Source organism: Mesocricetus auratus, unplaced genomic scaffold, assembly GCF_017639785.1.
Source record: "Mesocricetus auratus isolate SY011 unplaced genomic scaffold, BCM_Maur_2.0 Super-Scaffold_100021, whole genome shotgun sequence".
NCBI classification, from domain to species: Eukaryota; Metazoa; Chordata; class Mammalia; order Rodentia; family Cricetidae; genus Mesocricetus; species Mesocricetus auratus.
The window spans coordinates 32,863,370-32,888,711 of record NW_024429202.1 but is presented as its reverse complement, the minus strand read 5'-3'; the positions used below and the strand labels follow the sequence as shown (position 1 = coordinate 32,888,711).

The window sequence follows — 25,342 nt, the reverse complement described above, 5'->3', positions numbered from 1 at the left end:
GTCAGTTGCATGCAAAACAGTGGTATAAAAGATACATGGACACATCTGCTGCTGCATTCATTATAACAGAGTAACATGGGTGGATGAAACACAGGGTGGGTCGTAGATACCTACATGGCAGATGTGAGAGTTGGCTTTCCTCTCCTTCTCAATGATTATGTCCGTGGAGACCTCATGGCATCTCATCCTGAAGGTTTTTGTTGTTGTTGTTGTTTTGTTTTGTTATTCTTTCCCATCCTCTCAAAATGTTCTTCTTTTTATCTATAAGATCTCACCAAAAGGCCTCATCATTTCTATCCTATTAAAAAAAGCTATTTTTCCCCTGATAACATGGAGTCAGCATAGATTGGGTGACTGTCTCAGCCAAAGCCAGTTGTAAATTCCCGGCTTTCTACTGGCAACAGGCCCCACTTTTCATGAAACAGGGATGGTCCATACACAGTTTGATTCAATCACTTCTCCAAACTGGTGGCCCAGTCACTGTCCTTCCTTTGAAACGTTTCCTAACAGGAACTGACTGGAGAGATCTCCGTCACTCTCCAGCAATCAGGTTGCAGAAACATGAAACCCAACTTCTACATAAACCCTACTTTGCACCTAACCATGACATGGAGAAAGGCAGTGTTGACATAGATTTTGGTGAACATGGGAATCCTTGGTGCTGTGTCCCCAGTGATCTGTCTGTACCTGTGCTTGTTAGGCATCTATTTATTCACATAACCCAGCAATCCTCCTTTTTGAGGTTTGTTTCTGATCCTCCTATTCACATAGCTTTGCTATCCTATTTGAACTGGACACCTGGCTGCAAGGGCACCAGATGACTCAAGTTACCTCAAATAGCTAGGGATTAAGCGTGAGGACACATGGGAAGGCAAGCTCGGCCACTTGGCCAGATCTCTTGGGAACATTGAAAACTCAGAGCTTTGACTGAGGCAAACGGAGAGTAGAAGCATAGTGAAGGAGGGCCGGAAGAGGAGTACTTTGGCCTAGAGAGTAGCTTCACGAGGCTGTTCCTCACCGTGGAACACAGCCATCCTCAGAGTCACCGAGGCAGTGACCTCTCTATGCAGAGGACAAGTGAGATGCAAACTCACTGTAAAAATCAAGGTGAGGTGACTGCCTTCAGGTCACTGGAAGAGCAGGCTTTGACTCTCTGTGTTAGATGGGTGTCTATGAATAGAAATGTGAGGTACACAACCTAAAAGGGAGAGGTGTTGATTTGGGGCCCAGGGATTCAGTCCGTGCTCTCCTGGCCCTATTGCTTTGGGCCTGTGGGAAAATATACAAGTGTGTGTCTGAGAAGCTGCCTTATGGTGGCTGGGAAATGCCGGGAGGCATGTGCCTCAGGATCCCCTTCAGAAGCACACTCCAAGTGATGTAATTTCCTTCTACTCAGCCACGCCCACACAAGGTCCCACTACCTCCTATAGGCTGGCAAGAAAGCCTTCAGCCTATAGGTTTTAGGAAGTCACTTGGGATTCCAACCCTAACACTCTTGTATTTGAATTCCTTAGCCTAAGTCAGTAGTTTTCAACCTGTGGGTTACAACACCTTGAGGGTTGAATGACCCTTTCACAGGGGTAGTCTAAGACCATCAGAAATAACAGACACTTACATTATAACTGTAGTTTTGCTACTGTTATGAATTATAATGTAAGAAAGTATGGTTGAGGAGTCACCACAACACGAGGTACTGTATTAAAGAGTCACGCCATTGAGAAAGTTGAGAACCACTGCTCTATGTGGTTTAGGATACAACAACTAAACACAAATAAATCATAAAACCCTTTGAATTTTTCTATGGTTTAAATTGTCTACTTGGACTTGAGTGATCAATACCAAGATAAAGTCAAACATCATTCTATGAAGTTCTGGCTAGAAAATGATTCCCCACTTCATCATCAATTTTCTAAAAAAAAAAAGTCTTTGGAAAGAAAGAATAGGTAACTATTTTTTAACAATAAAGAATAAATTTTACTTATGATTCTTTATGTCATTTTACACTTTGGACCACATGTTAATAAAAAACAAGATTATTGTCTTGAATTCAGTATTCTTGAAACATAAGTTGGGAATGATATCACACAGGGATGCAAAGGACAGTCAAGAACCATCCAAAAGTAGTGATGACTGCACTATCCAATTACACAGATGTCACTCTTCTTAAAGAATACGAGGCAGAGTCAGCTCTTGAATTAAGAGAGTTTGCTGAACTTTGTCATTTTAACTTAGCAGGCAAACATCCCTACATATTCTTCTCTGTGGAATTCCCAATGACATCCTAACCCTGCCCTAGTGTCAACACTGAAGGAGCAGTGTCACCAGACCCTTCCAGGAAAACCGTATCAGTGTTCTGCTGTTGTAGCAAATGTTGCCATGCATGGCAATCTACTGGTTTTCGTAAGTCAGCCAAGCACGGCATTTATTGGCTTCACCCTACTGATGAATTAACTTGTGTTTGGATGGTGAAGCCATCATCTCACCAGTACAAACTCCTGCAGAGCCGGAAGTGTGGTTGGAGGGAAGGATGACTGGCCACCAACTTTAAAATCCAGCCTTGATTATCTCCAGCGATGCCCCCACTGTTTTCCAAGCCATCCAGAAAGTGAGTGGGGATGAAAAGAATGGTCTCTCTGGTTTTGACCTTTGACACAGGAAGTGAGAACTCTGTAGTCCAGGCTGGCCTCCAGCTCATGGTGGTCCTTCTGCCTCACCCTCCAAATGCTGAGATAAGAGACAAGGATGCCCCATGTCTCCAAACAGCTGTAAATAATGTTTTCAATATTGTTTTATCTCTAAGAAGATGAAGCAACAGAATGTTTTTAATATTGAAAGCTATGACTTTATAACTTCAGTTCACATAAAAAGTGCTAGGCCAGTCCACAGACTTTACTTTGTTTTGCTTTACATAGGAATTAAGCATAGTCATGAGTGAGTGGCCTATCAAACTATAGTCTCTTGACAACAACCAGCGGAAACAAAAAGCTTTCTGAATACCCTGAGAGCACTTGTCTGTAGTATCTCACTAAAATCAAGACAAAAATTTGACTTTCTACCCTGAAAAATCTGGTTTTATTTTCAGCCTAAAGCCAAGTCTTTTGTTCTGCAGAAGGAAAGTTCTTTCCAATCAGACTCTCATGTTAACTACCTGATCATTCCGTGACCTCATTCCAGGACAGGCTGTCAGGTTTCAGATAAAGGCAAAGCTCCGGAACCAAAAGCCAGAGGCTACAATGGCAATATGAGGAGGGAGGAGGATGGAAGAGCTGAGGGAGTGAGCCGGGGAGGACAAAAGACAGAAGTGGACTTTTCATAACTATTACACAGATCCTTGGAGAGGAAAGTAGACTCTGAGGTCACCTGACTGACCTCCTGCCTATTTGCCTCCCTGGGATGACACCCTCCACTCTCAGCAAATGATGGAGAGAACTCAGCACATTCAGCATCCCTGCATCTTCATTTCTGTTAAACTTAACATTGGTCTTTTAATGATAAGAGGCTGTGTAACAGGAATGACAAGAATCATTTCTAAGCTCAGTGCAATTTAAGTCCAGAAGAATTTGTTTAGCTCCCTAAGAAGAGTGTGGGTGCATATGTCTCATGACATGGATGTGCTGTGTGCCCTGACCAGTGTGGCAAGGTAACTGTAGTAACTACAGCCTGGGAGTTCGCACAATGAGATCCAAAGAGAGTGCTTGCAAATGCGTCTGTGAGTGTACCCTGAAGAAGCATCACACCCACTCAGGATTTGAGCAGCATGCTGACCCACCCCACATTAGAACATGGAACCCCACTTATGAGAACACTGGTGCATTGATATAAATGTGCCCTTTAATCTACTCTCAGAGGATAATACTGTGCAAGGGAATTTGATCTCTTAGAATCTCTTATTTATTTTTTGTACTTATTGGTACTTTTATTATTTTGGTACAATGTAGATATAATAGTTTGAAAGAGATGTCCCCTATAAGCTTGGAACATCTGAATACTTAGTCACAAGCTGGTAGGGAGGTGGGGAGGATTAGGCCCCACATACTCCAAGCATCCTTGCCATTGCTTCCATACCCACTTCTACCCTCATGCAATGTTTCAACCACTCAGTGTCTTCAGGGATCTCCATCTCCACTCTCGAACATTGGACAAAACGGCTAATTCCCGATGACTACTTAAAATGTTCTAGACATTCACATAGTCCAGTCAGACTGTGGAACCCAGCGTTCCTATGAACCTATGTCTAGAACAAACCTGATGAAAAATTAGGCACCAGGTCCAGCCCATAGACTGTTAGGGACCTTGTAACTAGCCAATCACACATTTTCAATGATGCTGTTCAAAGAACAGCGGTTGACATTGGAAGTCACACACAGTGATATGAATAGCAACCAGGAATGTTTCATTACTGGGTCAAACTGGATTAATACGTTGCTTTATTTAGGCTCTCTTTGAAACGGAAAACCACTCAACCTTTAACTTGTGGCTTTTTATGACAGTGAGTTCGACTTCCCTTTGCCTCCTCATACCACAGACTCCACCTGCTTCTGAATTCAGACTACCACCAAGAGGCGTGATCCCAAACACTCTTTAATCAAAGTCCCACCTACAGCAGGTCAGGGGAGAAAATTGCACTGAAAATGAGGCCTACATTACAGAGCAAACTCTAAATACATTCCCCACACCCTAACACAGGCTACAACTTACAGGGTGTAACTGAATGTCAAGGCAAAACCAAGGTAGGCGTTTCATTATTTATTCCTAAGATGTTTTTCAATGGCCCTTGAGGGAATTCAACCATCATATAATGCACTTGCTAGGGGGAAAACTCTCCATTGACTAGCTTTCTTCAGCATAACATCCTGAAGGCCAGTGTGATCCAAACATTACCAATCTGCAGCTCACAAGTTCAAGCTTTGAAAAAACCTTCCTCCGAGTTAGTGAATAAGACAGCAACTGTATCTTTTTTTTTCTTGGTTTTTACAAGACAGGGTTTCTCTGCATTGTTTTGGAGGCTGTCGGACCAGCCCGGCCTCAAACTCACAGAGATCCGCCTGTCTCTGCCTCCCGAGTGCTGGGATTAAAGGCGTGCACCACCACTGCCCGGTGCAACTGTATCTTTAATAAATAAATTATTATTGTTTATTTCAAAATAATTTAAACCCTGTATCAAAAATTTAAGTTCCTTATTAAAATATTCCATATAAAATTACAGGTTCTTACCCAGCACATCCTGTATGAATGAGTTTGAGCTATTGCCAACAAACCTACTATGAGTAAGAGCGTTCAAATGGACACACAGCAACATCTGTAGAACTCCATAGGCAGTTAGGTGATGCAAACTTGTTGGAATATTTCACAGCCTCCCACACAGAGCTCACTAAATGAGGATCAGACTCAAAAAATGCTGATATCGTATCCAGGGCAACAATCAAGTTCATTGTTGTATTTCATAGGAAACTTGAGAGTTCATTTTAGCACCTTTTCCAGGTCACCTCCAGATTGTATCAGCATTAAATCTGGATAGTGTATACTTTCATTTCAATGTGACAAAAGGTTTAGGAAAATCACATCCTAGTTGCTCTCAGGATAAGAAAATCTACTCTTTTTCATAACTCAGTCAACTTTGATATCTCCGAATGTACAAGTTCAACAAAATCAAGAACTGATAGCGGTGAGACACTTACGCCATGATGCCTGAGAGGTGGAACATCTCAGCTGTGATGTAGGACAAGTAGCTGTACAGGAAGACAAAAAGCGGCTCAATGACTCGGATGTTGTGTGTGAAACGGGTGGTGAAGGCTGCTATAAATCCCAGGAGGATGCCGATGAGCACGCCGCCGATTCCCACGACGAAGAAGTTGGCGATGCCCGCAAACACATCGACGGTGTGGATGGTCTTCATCTGGCAGAATGACTTGAACAGGTTGTACAGGACCTGGGGGGAATGAGAAAGCACACTGTTGGTCCCGCTGGAGCCGGAGACATGTCAGTAGATAACGTGCTTGTCACACAAGTGTGAGCAGTTGATGTTTGAATTCCCAGCACCCTTCCAATTTCAGAGTAACCCCAGGGGACAGAGACAGGGGGAATCTTAGCAACCAGCTGGCCATCAAACTGGGTTCAGCTTTGAGATCCTGCCTCAGTAAATAAGGTAGAGAGTGATGGATGAAGACTCCCAGTGTTCATCTTGGTCCTCCACATGCACAACCACACCCATGTACATACATGCACACTTACATACACATGAGAAAGAATAAAAATATCCCCCCTCGTTTTCCTTGTGATCCCCAGGGCACAGACAAAAATCTTCTAAGAAGGAGATTTGTTCTATGTCAGAGGAAATTACTGTGTAGTTATTTGCCACATAGAATAACATTGTGGCTTTAAATAAACATCTTGGGCAAAAAGTATCTTGGTATCTTGTCAGATAAACTATTATAAGAAGTAAAAAAGAGAACACCAAATTATTCCTGAAACATTATTTTTTCCAGCCACCACCTGGAAGGATATTTTAAAATACTTACTTGCCGTATCCTGCTCCTATTGCTGTTGCTCAGAAGCTATGTGCCATAGAGAAACTTATCAGCCCGTTGTGAAAATACATTTACCTTACAAGGTCCTACCAGAGAGTCATAATATGGAGCAGGCACTCCCGTTAGTGCAGGTACCCAACACCTATGGATTCCTTCTTCCAGGAAGCTCATCTTCACTCATATCCCACTTCCTTGTTCTACCTACATATGCATTGTGCCTGGTATAATGGAAAGTACCAAGGATGTTTGTTAAAGTGAAGAGAACCTGTCTGGTGTTCACGTGTTACACCTTCACACACATTTTATGCTTATAAAGTAATGGATCCACTCCTGTTTGCTTTTTAAGTAGTCTTGATTTAATTAAGACTTCAAGAATTCAGCTCACGTTGTGTTCACTGGGCAGTATATTTTACCCATGTGTGGAAGCCCCAGCGCCACACGGGAGGGGGAGGACTGACTTTGAAGGTTCCTCACTTTTCCCCATATATGGACAGTCAAGGTCAACTCAAGCAAACTTCCTAAATTGCTTTTGCTGTGGAATTTACCACTATGGGTCATTCAGAGCTTTTGGAAGCCAACTTGTGAGGGCATTGGACACAAAGGCTGGGATGTACCTTCACTTAGCTTCTAAGAAAGTCAAAAATCAGTCAAAATTTTCTAAAGTCAAATGACCCAAAATGTCAGAGTCAATGTCAGAATACAGGCTTTCTGATCTGGAGAAGATGTTCAAGTTCAACATGGGCACATGAGTCAGCCACCTCCTGATAAGCATCCCATGTCCCAGGGAATGCCACACCACTGCCTCCACCTTGTTTACAGAGTCTAATACCTCATGGGCTTGACAGAAAGAGTTTCCTCCTTTCTTTTGGATTACAATCTCCTTGAGGTTGATCAACACCTTGTCAGGACTTCTGTCTTCTGTGCTGCCTAGTGGATGTACCAATGGCTGCCCATTGGAGGCACCAATTCCTGCTTTCAGTCACGAGTTTGCTACAGGATCCAAGTACAGTAGCGACTCTGTGTCACACTGCTGCCTGACAGGGTTTAAGAGGTAACATACAAAGCCCCTGCCTCCAAACTGCCAAAGACAAAGGTGACAGCCACCAGTGTCTCAGAAGTAGCCTTTCTCAATGGCATTTCTCATTGAGTATTCATTGATAGGCCAGTTCAGTTTCCTCATAGATTGCCTCACTGCAGTTCCACTTAGATTCTATAGTTCTGTCCTTGACTCCACTAGCTCTACTCTGTCTGCCTCCAGCCTGCACCAGTGAGCCCATATCTCTCTATCTACCATACCTATTGGGATTGCATTTTCTATTCCCAAGAGTCAAAGTTTTTGGTTGCCTGACATTGGGAAAGCCTGATAGTCTCAATATACATGGATCGTGCTCTCCTTCTCATCCTTCCTTTCTTCTTTTCTCTTCCTATCCCTCCCTCAATCCCTCAATCCCTTCTTTATTTTTCTTTCCTTCCTTCCTTCCTTCACTCCTGATGTACTACTTTACACAATACCCTTAAAAGTCAGGAGCAGAATTTCCCCAGTATTCTACAAAACACACCGCATGTCCCCATTCCTACCTATGCTTCCCCTTCCTGTCATTTTCCTTGATAACTGCAAGCTCCTAACCCTGGGAACTGTCTTCCAAGGTAGCATTACTGAAGTTGCCATTCTTCCCAAGGGTCCCCAGGGATTCTTACAGCCTTTGGGTATTGTCCTTTCCTCTGACCTGCAATACACAGATGGACCCCAAACCACATAGTCCTTTGCCATTTTGTGCTTGCTGCCTTCCCCGTGAGTGTGATGTTCCCCCAAACAAGGGAAAACACTTCTTTCAGAGGGAGTCAGAAGGAGTCTGCTCCTGCTCCATTATCCCTCCATCTATCACACTGACAGGACCACATGAGGAGCTTGCACATGAAAATTGTTATCAACAGAGCTGCGCAGTCATGACCCTTTCAACATTGTTTTCCCAGCCTCTCAACACATCCAATCTATCAAAAGGTGTCTTGCTTCAAATATTGCTCTAAATATTGAAAGAGAGAAGCTGAATCACAGGTGCACTACATTTGGGCAGTGGACAAAAGGTCCAGTTTGACCAGTTCACTGCCAGTGATACCAGTGCCATGTTGGATGGAATGGCAAGGTCTAAGCAGTGTTGGAAAGCCTCTATAAGTTCCAACTTGTTTGATGTTTAACCTCATGCAACTAGCTAGAACCACCTAGTTCATTTCAGTTAAATTATTTAATTGTATATGAGGTAATCTATTTAATTTACATGTATGTGTTTATGTGTATATTATGTACATGTAGATAATGATGTGTGTGTGTGTGTGTGTGTGTGTGTGTGTGTGTGTGTGTGTGTGTGTAAGACAGAAGTATCTCAGGTATGGGCCAGAAAATTGACATGGTTTTTGAAGAAATTAAAACTCCAGTGGCACCTCTGTAATAAATTAATAATAGGTCAATGTGATGGCTGAGTGCTCTCAGAGCTGTCATATGATGTAAGGCCCATTTGTTATGAATATTTAAATATGCATGTGTGAAAATTACGAATTAAATGACTTCAATTTGGATTTTAAAAATGCAGTGATTCAGCTAAAATCTATAAAACACAAATACAGTTGTTTATTCCAGAAAAATAGCATGCAGCTCACCGTGCTATAAAACTCAGAACATAATTATTTTTATATCATAAATTTCAGATCATTCTGTGATTTGTAAGTTCCACCCCACAGCCCACAATAACTTTCCACCGAGATACATCGCTAACTTCTATCTTCAAAGACAGCTGTCCTTAACCAACCCTATCTACAGGTAGCTAACTGGGAAATCTTCCTGGAAACATTGTTAGAACACTCAATGGCTGTACTATGTTCTAGGCATGATGTTAGATATGACCATGCGCGAATAAGTCAATTTGTTACAGGCCACTATGGAAAAAAACAGGCTGTCTCTGATATCTAGGATCCTGGAAAGTCTTTGGATTTGAAATATTTTCATAAAAATATCAAAATGGTTTCCAAGAAAATACTAAAAATCAATTTTAATTTTTCAATTGTGTGCCATTCCTCTGCTTGATTCTGATTTACCTTACCCTTTGATGATAGTATGGTGAATTTGGTCTGTCACTTCTAAATTAGATCTTGCTCACGCTTTGGAAGAGTTTCGTGCTAGGATTTCTCCCCCTTGACCTTTCTAGCTGAGTTTATTATGATAAAGGGGTGAGCTGATGTATCATAGACTTGCTCTGATTTACTGGAATCCCTCAATCTTTCAACTACCAGTGATTCTGTATGTGTGGCTATAAACATCATGATCCATGTGTTCACACCTTTTCATATCTATCCCACAAACTACTTAATCCTCTGTTAGTGTTCAGATTCAGGATCTTAGGTAAAATGCCCCAACTCTGTCTTTGGAAGGCATCTGGCTAGAAGACAACAGTTTACACCATTACTCTAGTTGTCTCTCACATGAATCCGGTTCAGTGCAGTATTTAGTCAATGAGAAAAACATTAGGCAGTTGATTATTTGCCGCCAGGTGAGCAAACCTGGGAGGGACAATTCTAGTATTTCATGAGAGTATGTTTTGAGGAAGCCTGTGAGCCAAGGCATGGTCTCCCACAGAAAGCCATTAGGCTGTCCTGACTCACTGCTTCTGGATACGGGCAGGGCCCTCTGCCTCTTGCACACTGGGCTGTGTGCTTCCTCTGCCCCTTCTCTGCCTTCCCAGGGGCAGCCATCTATCTCCCTCCACATCCCTGTGCATCCTTGGGAGCAAGGGTAGGATGCGCCTCTGTATCCCCCACTGCATGTTCACACTTTAAGTAGTGAGTTAGCCAGATCCTCCCCGAAGTCTAACTGGTGAGGCATCCTCTGAGCCATAAGAAGGCAGACAAACTACGTGTGGTTCTGAAACCAACCTAACTTTGCTGAGATCCCTTAGAAGGAATCCAGCGAGGTGTTCTTATTCCTTACAGGGTCACTGCAGCAATTCCACATTCACAGGACAACAGTCTTCTCTAGCAAGGGTAAAATTTACATATAAATATAAGTCCCAAGGGAACACCTGAAGCCTGAGGAAATTAGAGCAAGTTAGAAAATGTCTTGCAGTTTCCTAGTTAAAATTTAATACTGAAAGTTAATGACAAATCACTGTTAATAAATAATAGAATGTATGAATTAAGTTTCGTTGTTGAGCAAGTTAACTTGTTGTCTTAAAAATGTCTTAGAAGCTATCAAATTATTTTCTTCATAATAATATCCAGTTGGAGTTAATGAACATCCTTCCAGGCCAGAAGAATATTTTATTTAGTTCAGGGATCTGCTTTTGCAGTACAATATAACTAACAGAGAATCATGCTTGTTTTCATGCACACTGTCAAATGAGTCGTAAATAACATTTGAAGGGTAAGAGCTAATGGGAAGAATAGTGAAAGTTAGGTGAGCATGTTTTAATCTGTCTACATCGATTTCATCTACAAAGGGGTAATACCTTTTTCATAGGTTGGCTAAGGAGCTGATCGTGAGAGAAGCATTCAGTAAGAGTTAATGGCTGCCATTCCTGTCAACCTTATAGCTTCACTAGGGCCAACTGGTTTACCATGTGAGGATCATTTGACTGTAACTACTGAAAGGAGAGCTCTGTAAATGTCCCTGGATCAGGGAAGCTCTTCCGTGTCTACTCCACACTCCTCGCCTGAGTTCAGAAGGCAAGGTGGAAGTAAATTCTGCTGAATTTAAGATCACATCTGTTTTTGACTCTATATGTGGCATTTAAGAGAGAATTAAAATAAGTAGTGCTTTGTAAAAAATTTTAAAAATGCCTATGGGATGATGATGGGGGGGCCAGGAGTGTGCTGGTTTAGTGGAAGCAGAAAGTGTGCATGTGAGAAAAGATTTCTCTGTAGTCATCAATAGCAGTCACACTATTCCCAGAGAGAATGTTCCCTAGTAGACATCACTTCACAAGTGTTATATATGAGCAGCTATTATATATGTCTTATATATATTATATATACTAATGGCATCACCTCTCCAAGAGAGAGTTTTCCCTCATGAACATCACTTTACAAGTATATATAATCTGCATTATATATACTAATGTTGTCACTGCTCACAGGGATCTGAGATCCCTTGACTTATTATCAAAGACCATTATGTCTAAAAAACATCACAGAGGTAAACCACCAGAGTTACAAAGGCCACAATTATATTTATGCTCCTTAACCTTGTGTTTGACCTTTGTATTTTATGAAGGTGCCAGCAGTACACTCCTTATGGGGCCCAGTGCAAAAGGAAGAAGCTAATTATACCATAATAAATAAAAGTAATTAATTAAAATGTGTATTAAGAATTTCAAGGTCACAACATATGCTCATTAATCCAAATGAAGGGCTCTGATATTATGAAATATGTACTCAATTTTCCAACCCTCCCCAGACACACACACTTGTCTTCAGTGACAAGTGTCTTTGCAAGTAAATGACCAATTGGTGGCTGGTAGATTCAGCAAGATGAGGTCTAATCACTGGAAACACCAAGGCAAAGTTCAACACTTGAAACTTTCCTTCTCATCTTCCAACTTCATGTTTGGAACATGATGATAAGGATGGAAGGGGAAATTAATAACCTATGGCCAATGATGTAATCAATCATGCCTGTGTTAAAAGAACACAAAGGGACATATTCAGAGGGCTTCTGGACAGCTAAGCATGTGGGAGTTTGATATAGAGCTTCATGCCTTTCTGCCTGATACACCCCCATCTGCACCTTTTGCAGTATCGATATACTAAAGCAATGTACTTGAGCTTTGTGAGCTACTCCAGCAAGAAGGTGGTATGAAAACTCTTGTTGCACAGCCCATTAGTCAATATCACAAGTCAAGGCAACTGAAGTTTGCAGTTACCCTCTGAGGATGGGCAAGAGACAGTCTGGGGGACAGAGGCCTCATCTTGTATGCCTGACACTATCTCTAGATAGACAGTATCAGAAATGATTTGACATTAAGGGAAGGGAGCTGATGTCTACTATAGAATGCTCCATTGCCATGTTGTCAAGATACTTGATTGGTTATTCACTCTACAACCCTGCAAAACCCTTTAAGATGTAAGTTATGTGGCTCCCACATACTCAGTGATATTTCAGTCACTTGTTTACTACTCACCACAGTGACAGCATCGTTGAGCAGAGACTCGCCAAAGACCAGGATATAGAGCTGTTCATTGACGTGAATGTTCTCAAAGACAGCCAGCACAGCCACGGGGTCCACAGCTGAGATCAAGCTGCCAAAAAGCAGGTTCTGGAGCAGCGTGATGTCACTGAGGCCAAATGCCTCAATCTGGCAGATGCCATACAAAGATACCCCAATGCCAATGGAATTCCACAGTGTGCCTACCACAGCATACCAGAAAATGGTGCCGAAGTTCTCAAAGAAGGGGCGAGTAGGCATGAAGTAGCCAGCATCCAGAACGATGGGTGGCAGGAGATACAGGAAAAACACATCTGTCTTCATGGCGGGGGGAGACTTTTCATCAACACCGAAGATAATCCCACCTAGCAGAAGTCCAACCATTATGAGAAGGCAGCTCTCGGGCACGATGGTGGGCAGCTTGTGATAAAGATGGAACCCTGGGAAGGAGAAGTGCAGGGTCTGGGTTATGCAGGAGTTGGGGAGAAGGGATATTAGTCTCCAGGTCCCCAAGAAACAGTGGGCCTAACTTCAAAATCTTCCAGATCACTGGAATTGGCTTCTAGATTGTAAAATGGCCCACTTTAAACAGGTTATGTTTACTTATTTACATATGTGCAAGAAATACTACTTCGATACAAACTGAGTTTTAAGCCAGAAATCAAAGTCTAAGTTACATATTGTTTACATGGCACAATGTGGGGGATTCTATACGTTTATCATGTTTTCCTTAAATACTGGGAACTGTGGAAATGGAATAAAACAATGCAATTTGTATGTATGTGGTAGACATGGTCCTGTGTGCTGGCACACCTAGTAGTGGGAATGCTGGGACACATCTTTTCCTTGGGCTTGTGCAATCAGCATTCCTCTCCCTTTTCTATAGTACAGACTTCTGCTCAGGTACCATATATGTTAGAAGAAGCACACTAGGATCCTCCATGGAGAAGGAAGTAGCTATTTGTTTTCCTTCCTTCTTTCCTAGGAGGCTCCTCTGCAGGCCAGAGGCCACCTCCAGTGTTGTTCTCAGGAGTGAGCTGTTCACACTTGCTTTGTTTGTTTTTGTTGTTGCTGTTGTTGTTATTTTAGTTTTGGCTTGAGACAGGGTCTTTAGCTAGCAATGACTTAAGCTGGCCAGTGCATCCTAGACATTTGTAAACTGCCCCAGCTCTGATATTCCAAGAACATGCCAACACAACCAGATTTTTTTCCTGGGTTCTGACTATCAGTCCTTATGTTTTTACAGCAAGCACTTTCTTAATGGAGCTACGCCTTACCTCCAGCCCCAAACAACCCAGTTTTATACTGAAGACAATTTAATTCTGTTCAGAACATCTTCAGCTGTAACACTTCATTTCATCCAAACAAAACTCTAGTAGGAAGGCAAGGGAGTTATTTTTATGCTTCTAAATGTTGAAGTTACAACCAAGGCTCAAAGCCCTCCAGGGTCTCACCAAAGTGGTTGGGTCACAAATTTTCTTTGAGATTACTACTTCTTTCTTTGCTGTTGATTTTAAAACAATAGAAATTTCATTATCTTTAATCCTTTCATTTTAATCCCATGTATGTTTAATCTTTAAGAGACAACTGATGAAACTCATTGGGATGTGTTAAATGACTGTTTGATGAAGGGTATATCAAATCACACCATGAATTCCCCCATCTTGAAGAGTTCCCAAACAAGTAGAGAAAGAGGTATACGTGTAAATTACTCCAGTTCAATACAAGGTAGGCTAACCTCCCAACCAAGAGCCAGGTAACTACAGAGCAGGAGGTTCTGCTAAGAAAAACACCCAGAAGGAGCCAGTACTGTATAAATATCAAAGACTAAACTAGACAGGCATAGAAGCCTCCCAAGAAAGGAAGGATGCAACGGGAATAGCGATCCCCTATGCTGTGCAGGAGCCCAGTATGCTTTTAACATAGAGAGTACCTAAGCAGAGACTGTGGTAGTGAAAAACAAAACAGGAGAGCCTATAATGGCAGGATAACAGTACATTATCCTGAGACCCCCCCCCCATAATACTTTTGAATCGAAGCAGAATGTGAAAAGACTGTGACTTGAATCTCCTCCCAATTGCAGTGTAACAGAGTGCAGAGGCGGGGACAGAGAGAGGCAATTATGGCAGTGAAATTTAAACCAGGAACAGGATACATTGGACAGCCTCAGCAATGATGGTCTATTGAAGCCAGCCCTGCAGCAACAGGAAACTTATTATGTCGATGGCAATACTGGTGCAAAGATGACCAGAAAGTCACCATAGTAATAGAAAACAAGTTCAGATTCCCGGGTGCAAGGTGTTCTGTGGCACCCTTCTGATGACCAAATGTGTGCTGCTCTGTCAATGCACTGGCAAGCAGGACGGAGACACTGACCTTTGGCACCCCTTCCCTGGGCTCAATACCTCTCACTATTCTTCTTCTCAACCTCATTTCTCTTCACAGTCAATCAGAGCCTACGTGCATCTATACACGGTGCCCTTGACAGTGAGACTTGTCAAACAGGAAGACTGCTCGGTCTTTGAGACCCTCAAAACTCAACCTGTAACCTAAGGATATCAGGCTCCTCCTCCCTCAGTGTTCCAGACAGGCATTTGGTCCTCTTTCGTGCCCTGTGAGACTCACCGGTTCTGAGATCTACTCTCTCTGTGAATGAACTTGTTCTAGGAAGAGGTCTCCCACAGTGTCCGGGAGATTCCATTGTTCCTCCCCTTGCCCTTCTGCCTTCTGCCATGTAAGAGAGCAGCAGAGAGACTGTCCGTAGAGACCAAGGGTTGGCACCTTGCTCCTAGACTCCCAGCATTCAAAAAGAATGAGAAAATAAATGTCTTCTGTTTCAAATTGCCCACTCCATCGAAACTGCAGGAGTGGTCTAAGACAGAAAAGAGTCCAAACGATAGGACAAGGGAGAGTATGGAAGTGACAGAACACATTCCCAGAGACTCATAGTCACAGTTGTTTTAATAAGTGAAACTCTATTACAAACAGGGCTAAAACCACAGCTTGAAATACTCCATGAGCTGAAGCAATAGTGTTCTGAGGAATATAAAATACTAATTGCTACACAATAAGGCAAACATCTGTATGTGGGGTATTCAAGTCGTCTATTGTTGGTTGTTTTATTATGACGACTCATCAGTGCTGCAGTAATAAGTGGAATTAATGTAGCCAGTGGGTACAGCTGTCCTCTGCCCATGACCTCTGGCTGGCCCACTGACCTCTGTGTCAAATAGAATAAAAAGTTCTCCAAAAACCCATTCTTTGTATCTCCCTGCCTGCTGCCTCCTTTCACAGCCAGCATTTCCTGTATGATAAGAACATGCCAATGATAGCTTCCTCGGGCACTCAGGATCCAAGGCCAATCCATTCCCTTCTGGAACTCAGCCCTAAACTGAAGGTTCCTTGCCACGGGCTTCCAAAGTTGCCACACTGGACTACTGTCCCAGCCTGGAATGTAGCTCTCCCAGTCTCGGCCTGCAATGACGGCTGGATGGCTAGCCAGACTCCTCTTACTCATCTGAGACAGTGAAATATATACCTCCCAGGTAAACATCTTCAATGATAACTGGATTGTTGAGTGCACAACAAGGCACTGTTCGTGCAACATCGCCAGTGCCCCATATTTTAGCTGCCCTCTCTGGTTCATAGGGAAAAGCAGACAAACACAATGATCCCTAGAGGCGAAGTAGAAATGGAGGAGGCCTGTTTTCAGAGACACCCACTCCCGCTCTTGGTGTTTCATTTTCCTTCACTGATTCCCCCTGGGGGTCCTGGGGCTCTCTCGCATATGCAGGAGTGCAGTTCTCTCATTATGGAAAGCACCTTCTGAGGCCCATGAGTGGAGAGTGGGAAACTAGACATATGGGCTGAAGCAAGGGACAAGAGACAGAGATGGTATCCATGTAAACCAGATGACAAAGCCTGCCAAGTCCATGCAATGCCTCCGGTTCTGACCAATAGCCTATAGGAAGCAGTGATGGAGAAGCAAATAGAACGTAGCAAAAATAAATGTGAAGAAAGGGAGCAACAGAGCCAGCAAGAGGACAAAGGACCAAAGAGGAGGGAGAAAATACTGGAGGAAAATCAATCAAAGGATAAATTCAGGAATGGAGAGCACCAAACAGGAATACTCGTGAGTCAATAGAGAATTTATATTTTAAAAGTCTTTCCTCCTGTGTTTCTAAATGCTTATGTCTATCAAAATGGACCTGAGTGACCCTCTCCTGAAGTAAGACAATAGCTATTAATTCTGCCCAGTTGTTCCATGATAAAGAAGGGTTTAAGAGAAGGGCTGTCACAGGAGTCCTCAGCATAGTGCCCTTCGGGGAACACAAGCAGAGGCATGGAGAGTACAGTGTGACACTCAGCTGATAGATAAGACTTTGTGTTCCCATGCCTTTGCTTTTGTGAGCACCTGGAGTCAGCTAATCAGCAAAATAGATAGTTTCTTGTTAACCAGCTTCTTAAACATCGTTGTTCACATAAAAAGAAAATCACCATTGGCAAATATATGTGCATTTGTTTCTCTCCACGAGTGTTTTGTGAAGGTGAGATTAACTTTAATAGACAGGAGAGTCTAGGCCTGAAGGGTCAGTCCACCTAATATTATCAAGAAATGTATCAGTCATTGTAGAGAAACACCAAATGAAACTGTTGAGGATTTTTGTGAGGCAGATAGGAGCTACTACAGATTCGATGCTGTGCGGTTCCAAGAGTGGCCGAGCTTTTCAGCACAGTGCCAGAGAGTAAATATTTTTGGCTTGCAGACCATGTTTTAGTTTGTCTTTACAGTGCAAATAAAGCGACAAATTGTTGGTAATAGCCCATGGCCCTGTTCAATGAAACTTTACTCACACACATTGAAACTAGAATTCCATACATCTCCACATGCTGCCATGTCCTTATTTAGATTTGCTTTTGATTTTTTGAAAATGTGAAAAGCATTCTCAGCCCACAGGCACTACAGAGCCAAGCCAAACCACGGGCCATATTTGGACTCCAGGCTACTATGGACTCACCTACCCAGGTGCAGCCTATTTGTATTTCCTGGTAACTTCTGTTTATTGTTTTAGGGGCATTGTACTTCTTTTCATTCAATTTTTATTACCAGCATATAAAACTCTGCAATGATAGTGTCTTAAATTTTATTGTTTTATTTTTATTGTAACAAATCTCAGTGTGCGAGCAGAAGACTCACATAAAAATACAATGTAAGATACTCCTCCCCAGGAGTGACATGAATTTCATTTCTCTCTACATACAAGTGTGGAAATAAGCTGAGTTTAAAAACTTAACATCTTCATAAAAGCAAAATCACTGAGATTAATGTGCTATATTTTCTCACTGTAGCAACAATAGCTTGTTTATCAAATTCTGGGAAGAGAGTAAGGACAGAAAAAAAATTAAATAAAAAAGTCAGGAAGTTTCCAGATAGCAGGATCCACCACCAAATAGCAACAATGTAAAAGTCAGAATCAGGGAAAAACATAAAAAATAACCTAAAAACAAGAAAATAAAAACCAACCAGGCAACCAGTTCAAGGCAGGTGGATACACACACACACACACACACACACACACACACACGATTTGAGGGCAGCTCAAAGTAGGTAGGTGATTAGCAGAAGAGAAAAGTCAAGTCCTCAGGGGAGACACATAAGCTAAGGACTAATGATGGAAGCAAATGTTCTAATTTCGTTTTATTTTTGTTCTACATTTTAAATGGGGATTGAAAAAATATATAGTAGCATCTATTGGATGAACAAATATTTGCCAAGCTCTGGTTAAGCACAGGACAATTGCATGTGGGCACTAAGGAGGCTTTGTGTAATGGTCATGGTTTCCTGGACCAGCACTATGACTAGCCTTAACGTAAGTGATTTCTAAGTAAGCCATGCCTTCCTGACCAGGGAAAAAAGAGAAGAACATGTAATAAATACTATAGGAGTTTGTTTTCTAGGTATTGAGAGGAATAAACAAGGACATCTAAATCTAACATATATTTATTTTTAATGTATCTCTATTTACATATCAACTAAATTCACATCTCCAAAAACACAACTGTAGCAAGAAATTAGCTAGACAGAATAAACAAAATAGTAGTTTGACTTCTTTATTCAGATATTCCAACTAATTCTTATCATAATATAATTCAAGTAAAGACTGAGTAAAATGTATTTCTGAAAGTAAATTATATTAAGTAAACTACTAACACAAATAATTAAGACATTAGACAAATAAATAATAATATACATAGAATTCAACGGATAAAGCAGAATCAACTGAATATGTTAAAATTTTTACCACCAGGAGCATAGACTTGTTATAACACTTAGTCATAAGGTAAGGCTGAAAAATGAATTTAACAATCACCCCATCAAATATAATATAGCTCTATGTACAAAGGCTTTCTTCTGATTGAGTGCTCTACCTGTGGGTTTACAAAAGACTCATCATAATAAAATGATTGCAAAATTTGAAAATATAAATGAAACATCAAACATTGTTGAAAGTGTTCTAGAGTAGAACTTAGATGCTATTTAATTTTTCCGGACGACTGGACCATAGGTAGAGGAAAGTGAAAGTTAATTAATTCTCCTTCCAGGATGGACTTTAGAAAGGGACAAAGACAAGAGTTGAACCTTAATCACAGATATATTGAGCACCTTCTATAGACAAGGATTACACGAGTTTGATGACAAATGTACCATGCATTCAGGGAATGCATCTCTAGTCCAACAGATAAGATGTGGCTTTAATCACGGAAGATAGAAGAGAGAGCATGATAAATACCACCATAAAGGAGATATAGCAAGTACTAGAGAAGCAGGAGGAGAGATAAGCTCAGATGAGGACTCTCAAGAAAGCTTCATGAGCGGAGATAGTCTTAAAATTGACCAATGAGGATTTTTCCATTCCTATAATAATGAAGCAAAAAGAAAGGCTCAAGGAAAGACTAGGTCCAGAAGAATCTGTATTGTGACTGGATTGGAGGAGAGTGGGGCTGCAACCAAACAGCAAGGATCCATGCTGCACAGAACATGAGAAACAACTGTTGAGCCAACTCTGTTCCATGACAAGCCGAAGCTAGTGAAGAAATCTTGACATCAGCTTGCATTCATACATGCAGAAACAAAGAGAAGGCCCCTTCGAAGAAACCAGAGGTTACAAGTTAGAAGTAAGAAAATCAAGACTTTCCAAGTGGTAAAACAAACAGGTGTGATTAACCTTCCATTAAAGAAAAAAAGGAGTTGCCTATAAATACAAGGCTAAAATATATTAGCATAACCGAGACTCCATGCAGACCTGTGCATGATCCCACGGAAGATGGCCTTCCCATCTTAATGACAAAATGGTCACTTAGCAATGAGAAGAGCACTCTCTGAAAATAAAGGTCTGTATCTCTTTAGATACTATACTCCTATGATTGAAAAGTCAAGGAATTTTGCACTGGGGACATTTATTATGACATTGTGTGTGATGGAAGAAAACTGGAGGAAGGAGAAATCAGTACCCCATTAAATTATTTTGTTTCAATCTAATCTACAGTTCTTGAGACCCTTTCGCACACTAGTTATTGTAGCTGACGCTAGGGAATAGTGGTCATCCAATGGTTTGAAACAGAAGTTAAATGGTCACACAGAAGAGGTAATTATGAGCACACTGGGGAAGACCGAGAAGGATAGGGGAGTTCTTCTGATGAATATTTCATATCTGTGTGGTCAGGGCAAGACAAAATTCTCAATGAAGTGGAGGTGCCAAACCACGGTACAAGTATTTTCCTAAACATGAATGAAAAGCACAAACACAGAGTGCTTGAGCTGGGAGCCTTCTGGGCAACCAGGCCAGTCTGGCAGGAGCTCAGAGATCAAAGGAGAACACAGTAGGAAGACAGGAAAACTCTAGGGCATGCCAAGTCTGGGGCCAGAAGAAGATTTTGACTGTGTTCTGAGAGTAATGAGGAGTCCCAGAAGGCCCATGAGCAGAGGCACACAGGGCTGGATTCATGAGTGAAAAGGGTAATTTTGGCTGCTATCAGTATTGGAGCAACTGGGAAGTGATCGTCATTAAGAGGAATATGAGTATGAGAGGGGGTGAAATGAGTGAGTTTGGATACTATTGCTCCAACATAGTATAATGCTGGCCTGGAGTCCTGAGGTAGGTGTTGGTCAAAGGCGAATTCACAGTTTTAGTTCAACCAACTGGATATTGAGTGGGTTATTGTTAAAATGGAGAGCAACAGGAAGAGAGGCAGCAAATACCAATCAGAAGGTTCTTGAACAATATCACTCTGCTTTAACATATCAATAACGTGTTTACCAAAAGAAATGGCAGGTAATATCTATAGACTACTATGGAGAGCCATGACTTCCTAGAGTTGTGATGTCAGACTAGTTCTGAGTTACTTCAGTATATACTGTCATCTGATTTTATTGCACCTTGAGTGAATCTTAAGAATGAAACTATAAATCCAGATAATGGTACGTAAAGGCATAATAATGTCTCGTAAAGTAAAAGGCCTGATACCAATAAGGACAGAGAGCATAATTAGACTGTTGTTACAGAATCGGGCAGATAATGAGGCATAACTAAACTACAAACAGAAGTTCCTTGTATAGTTCAATTGTAAAAGAAAAGACTCTAGATGGAGTGGAGTGGTGCACACCTGTAATCACAGCACTTGGGAGGAGGAGGCAGGAGTATCAGGATTTCCATATCAACCTCAGTCACATAGAAAGTTCAAGGCAAACCTAGGCTACATGAGATTGATCTCAGAATAGCAAACAATGAAACCCTCAGCTTATCATCACTTTAGAGGTGGAAGATTGTCTCCAGTGAAGGAGGTAGACAATATTAAGGTAGGGGATGTTAATGCCTTCTTAGTAGCATAAAAAGACACATGTAGATCAGTAAAATAAAACAGAAGACCCAGATGTCAATACACACACACACACACACACACACACACACAGCTACAGCTACCTCATTTTTGACAAAGATGAAAAAAAAGAGCATCATGAACAATGGTGCTGGCAAAACTGAACATTTGTGCATTACTGAATAGTGAATGTAGATCCTGATCTTTTACCCTTTATGCAGATGACCATAAAATGGATCAAAGACCTTAAGGTAAAACCTGAGACTCTGCATCTGCTAAAGAGGGGGGGGGGAGAACTCTTCAACACATGTGTATGGGCAAGTGTTTTCCGAATGGGACTTCAGTTGCTTAAGAGATAGCCAACACTAGACAGAATTTCACACAAGCAAACTATCCAGTGAAGAGACAGCCTCTAGCAGAGGATGCAGAGTTACAGTATACAAAGAACTCAAAACACTAACTAGAAAACAAACAGAACCACAATCGATAAAAAAGCTAGTGAAAGGAATAGACTGTTCTCAAATGATCAAAGCAATTCCAGTGGAAACTGCATTGGGATTCTATATTGCCCCAGTTAGAATGGCACACATCATGGAAACAAGACACAAATGTTGGCTCCTTGAGGATGAGATCTGAGGGGAACCCTTATAAACTTCTGGGGAAATGTAAACTGCCCAGTCCCTATGAAAATCAGCAATGGGGTTTCCTCAAAACTCTTAACCAACCCACCATGTAATCCAGCTAAATCACTCCTGCGAATTCCCTGAAGGACCCCGAGTCTGCACATCCCAGAAGTATTTGCCCGTAACTGTTTAATGGAACAGGATTCACACTAACTGATGAGACATGTGCAAGGTGGGCCCTTTACCAGTCTGTTCCTAGATAAAGCAGACCATGGTTAGGTCTTTGACTGTTTGCACCCAGCAGCGTTTCCTGGCTGCTCGCTACTTCAGCTCAAGCTTAAATTCACCTTAGTGAGAGTCTGAAGAAAACAGAAGACAAGAAAATTAATTTCTATCCGTGATAAGATGGAGTACATTTCTCTGTTCTCGTTTGTCGTGACCAAAAAGTTCAGACATTAAGCATGAAGCAAAGAGGCTCAGATGACGAGGACAAGAAGTATAGTGGCACCAATTCCCAGGTCTGAAGAATAAGAGAGCAGTTTTTAAAATTACTCTGTTTGTATGGGCGTTTTGTACCAAGTGTGTGTAGTGCCCACAGAGGCCAGAAGCAGGCTTTGGATGTCCAGGATTCGGAGTTGCAGAGTTGCAGAACTGCAAGCCATCACATGTGTGCTGTGAACCAAAGTGGGTTCTATGTAGAGCACCCAACACTCTTAACCACTGAGCCATCTCTCCAGTCTCTTGTTTGTGGGTTTTTTGGTGGAGGGGTAGAGTATTGTTTTTCCTTCTAATATCTTCATGCTTGAACTAAAGAAGCCAGAATCAGGAGATTCTCCTGGATAGAGAAAAGACCTAATAACTGTCTGCTTTACCTGGACAACAGAAAGAATCCACCTAGCAAGGGAGAGAAGTTTCAAATAATAACTACTCAACTCCAGCCAAACAGCACAGAAGAAACTGTGGTCTTACTCCAGGAGGTCTGAGCAGGTCTTTTAGAGTCCACCCTCACAATAGTGCTGCAAGCACCTGGTTGATGGACCATGGGAAAGGAGGAATGTGGGATTCTCCTTCCTCCTGCAGGGCAATGAGTCCTCCCCAGTCAGTGAAGCCCATGTGAGAACGTGGATTACACTGTTACATTCCTCTCCCAGTCCTTGACCAAGAAAAGGAAGGAAGGTACAAATCCACCGTGCAAGACAAGAACTATCACCACAGAGAGCCTGTCATCAAAATATTTCACTAAAATCAAGGTGGAAAATTTTATATGGTACATTCTTCACAAAGAAAATAATTTGCTTTTATTTTTTAATCCTTACTCCCCAATGCTATAAAGTAATATTGTAAAAGCAAAGTGAAATATTAACTGCGCTGCATAAACACTGCTAAAATACAGAAAGAAAATGGGATGATCCGCTCAGACAGAAATTTGCTGGTAGGCCTAGGCGCTATGTGCTAAAACCCCAACTATAATACTGACTGATCTGTTGACACAGAGTGTGAACTGGGTCTCTTTAAAGCAGTTTAGAGTCCATTTTGAAACATGTGAGGCACAAGCTGTTAAAAGAAGGGAAGAAAACACTAGACTTGTCAGCAATTCAAAGGAAAACCTAACTTATAAAATATGCTCAGAGCAAAATGAGAAATAACAGGGAAATGTTGGAGTACGTGACGACATGCTGCCATGCTATCTCCATCTCCCACAGCACGTGTGTTTACTCTACTCCCTCTTCTTTCAGTTTACCCAGAATGCTCAATGAGAGGGAACACAAGAATAATTAGAATATGAAAGCGGTTAGATTCATTGATCTTTATCCTGAGCTAAAGGAAACTGCCTGGTTTTAGTGAGAGTAAGGAACGTCTTCATTTAGGCAACTAATTACTGCCAGAGGGCTGGGATGTAGCGCAATGTTAGAGCTCTTGCTTAGCATGCACCCAGAGCCTTTGTATGTATTTATCTTTTTAATTGCAGGCTGGAAAAAGCACTAATTTTCATCAGTGTTAATTTGGCTGTCAAATAAATTCCTACTCACCTTGAGTGCACGAACATCCCACACACCCTTAAGTATAAACCAGGTACAATGTTGCAGAACGGATGAAGTCCCTTTGTTTTGGACTTTTGTTTGTTTGTTTTGCACTTCCTGGGGCTGTGAAAGTCCACATGCACACTCAATGGAAACCATACTTAGAATAGTGATCTTTTCTGAGCCGCATGGCACAATTTTCTCTCGGGAATCTACTGACACTCAGCTCCCATGCAGGAGAAAGACCCAAGACAGTTGCTATGTTTTTAAGCTCCGTTGTTCCATAGATTAGGTTTATTAACTGGGTTTTCAATTTATGTTATTTTCAGTTTAACATTAGCTGATTGGGACCTAGTTCATTATAAATTGAGCATCTGCCACAGAAACAAGATATCATATTACATGACAAATCTCAGACTAGGCTATAAACTGGCATGTCACGGTGGCCTGCGAGCCCATGTTACTTAGTCAATGGAGTAGTTCCAAAATTGAGCTCATCTTTGGAAACAGAGAGATTTCTTGCTGAAATTTCCTACGTGTCTGTCTCAAAAAAATTCAGCAGTATTGGGCCCTTGCTCTGTTACACACCCCATGCTAATTTCTGCAAGATGTCAACCACCGACAACAGAACAGAGGTACTTGTTAGCCAGTTAGGGTACAGCAGGTTCTACAGCTCATTTGCCCCCATATCCCACCCCTCCCATCCTGAAGTGAACAAAAAAACACCATAAAGTCTCATCAGGGATGAATTTCATCTAAACTAAAGTTTGAGAAAGTCTAGCATCAGAAGCTACTATGGCTGTGATGAAGACTAGAGCCAGGCAAACCTTTCCGTGTTTCTCTCTGCTCTTTGGTGAGTTCCAGCTTTACATTTCAACCACAGCAATGGGAATGAACCTTAGACTCTGATATCCCATGATTCATCAGATAGACGTCTAACTCCTTGAACATTTAAGTGAAGGTTTGGCTGCTCAGAGCCTCGGGGTACCTTTGTCCAGACTATCAATGGATAAGGTCACTGCAGGTTCAGGGTACAACAGAGAGCTACGGAAACTCACTTCCATGAGAGGAGGGGACTTATGAGGCGAACGGACAGTTTGCCA

The 25,342-nt window shown here is 41.8% G+C and overlaps 1 protein-coding gene across 2 annotated transcripts in view; it reads right to left on the bottom strand.

Moving 5' to 3' along the window:
- The window catches only part of Slc9a2 (solute carrier family 9 member A2), a 78,088-nt gene that overhangs the window by 32,731 nt on the left and 20,015 nt on the right, over window positions 1-25,342 (bottom strand). For both annotated transcript variants that reach the window (XM_005075363.4, XM_040729238.1), the window contains exons 2-3: window positions 12,695-13,158; window positions 5,679-5,929 (exon numbers count right to left, since the gene is read on the bottom strand). In XM_005075363.4, the coding sequence (XP_005075420.1) occupies window positions 5,679-5,929; window positions 12,695-13,158 (715 nt within the window). The remainder of the gene's footprint in view (window positions 1-5,678; window positions 5,930-12,694; window positions 13,159-25,342) is intronic.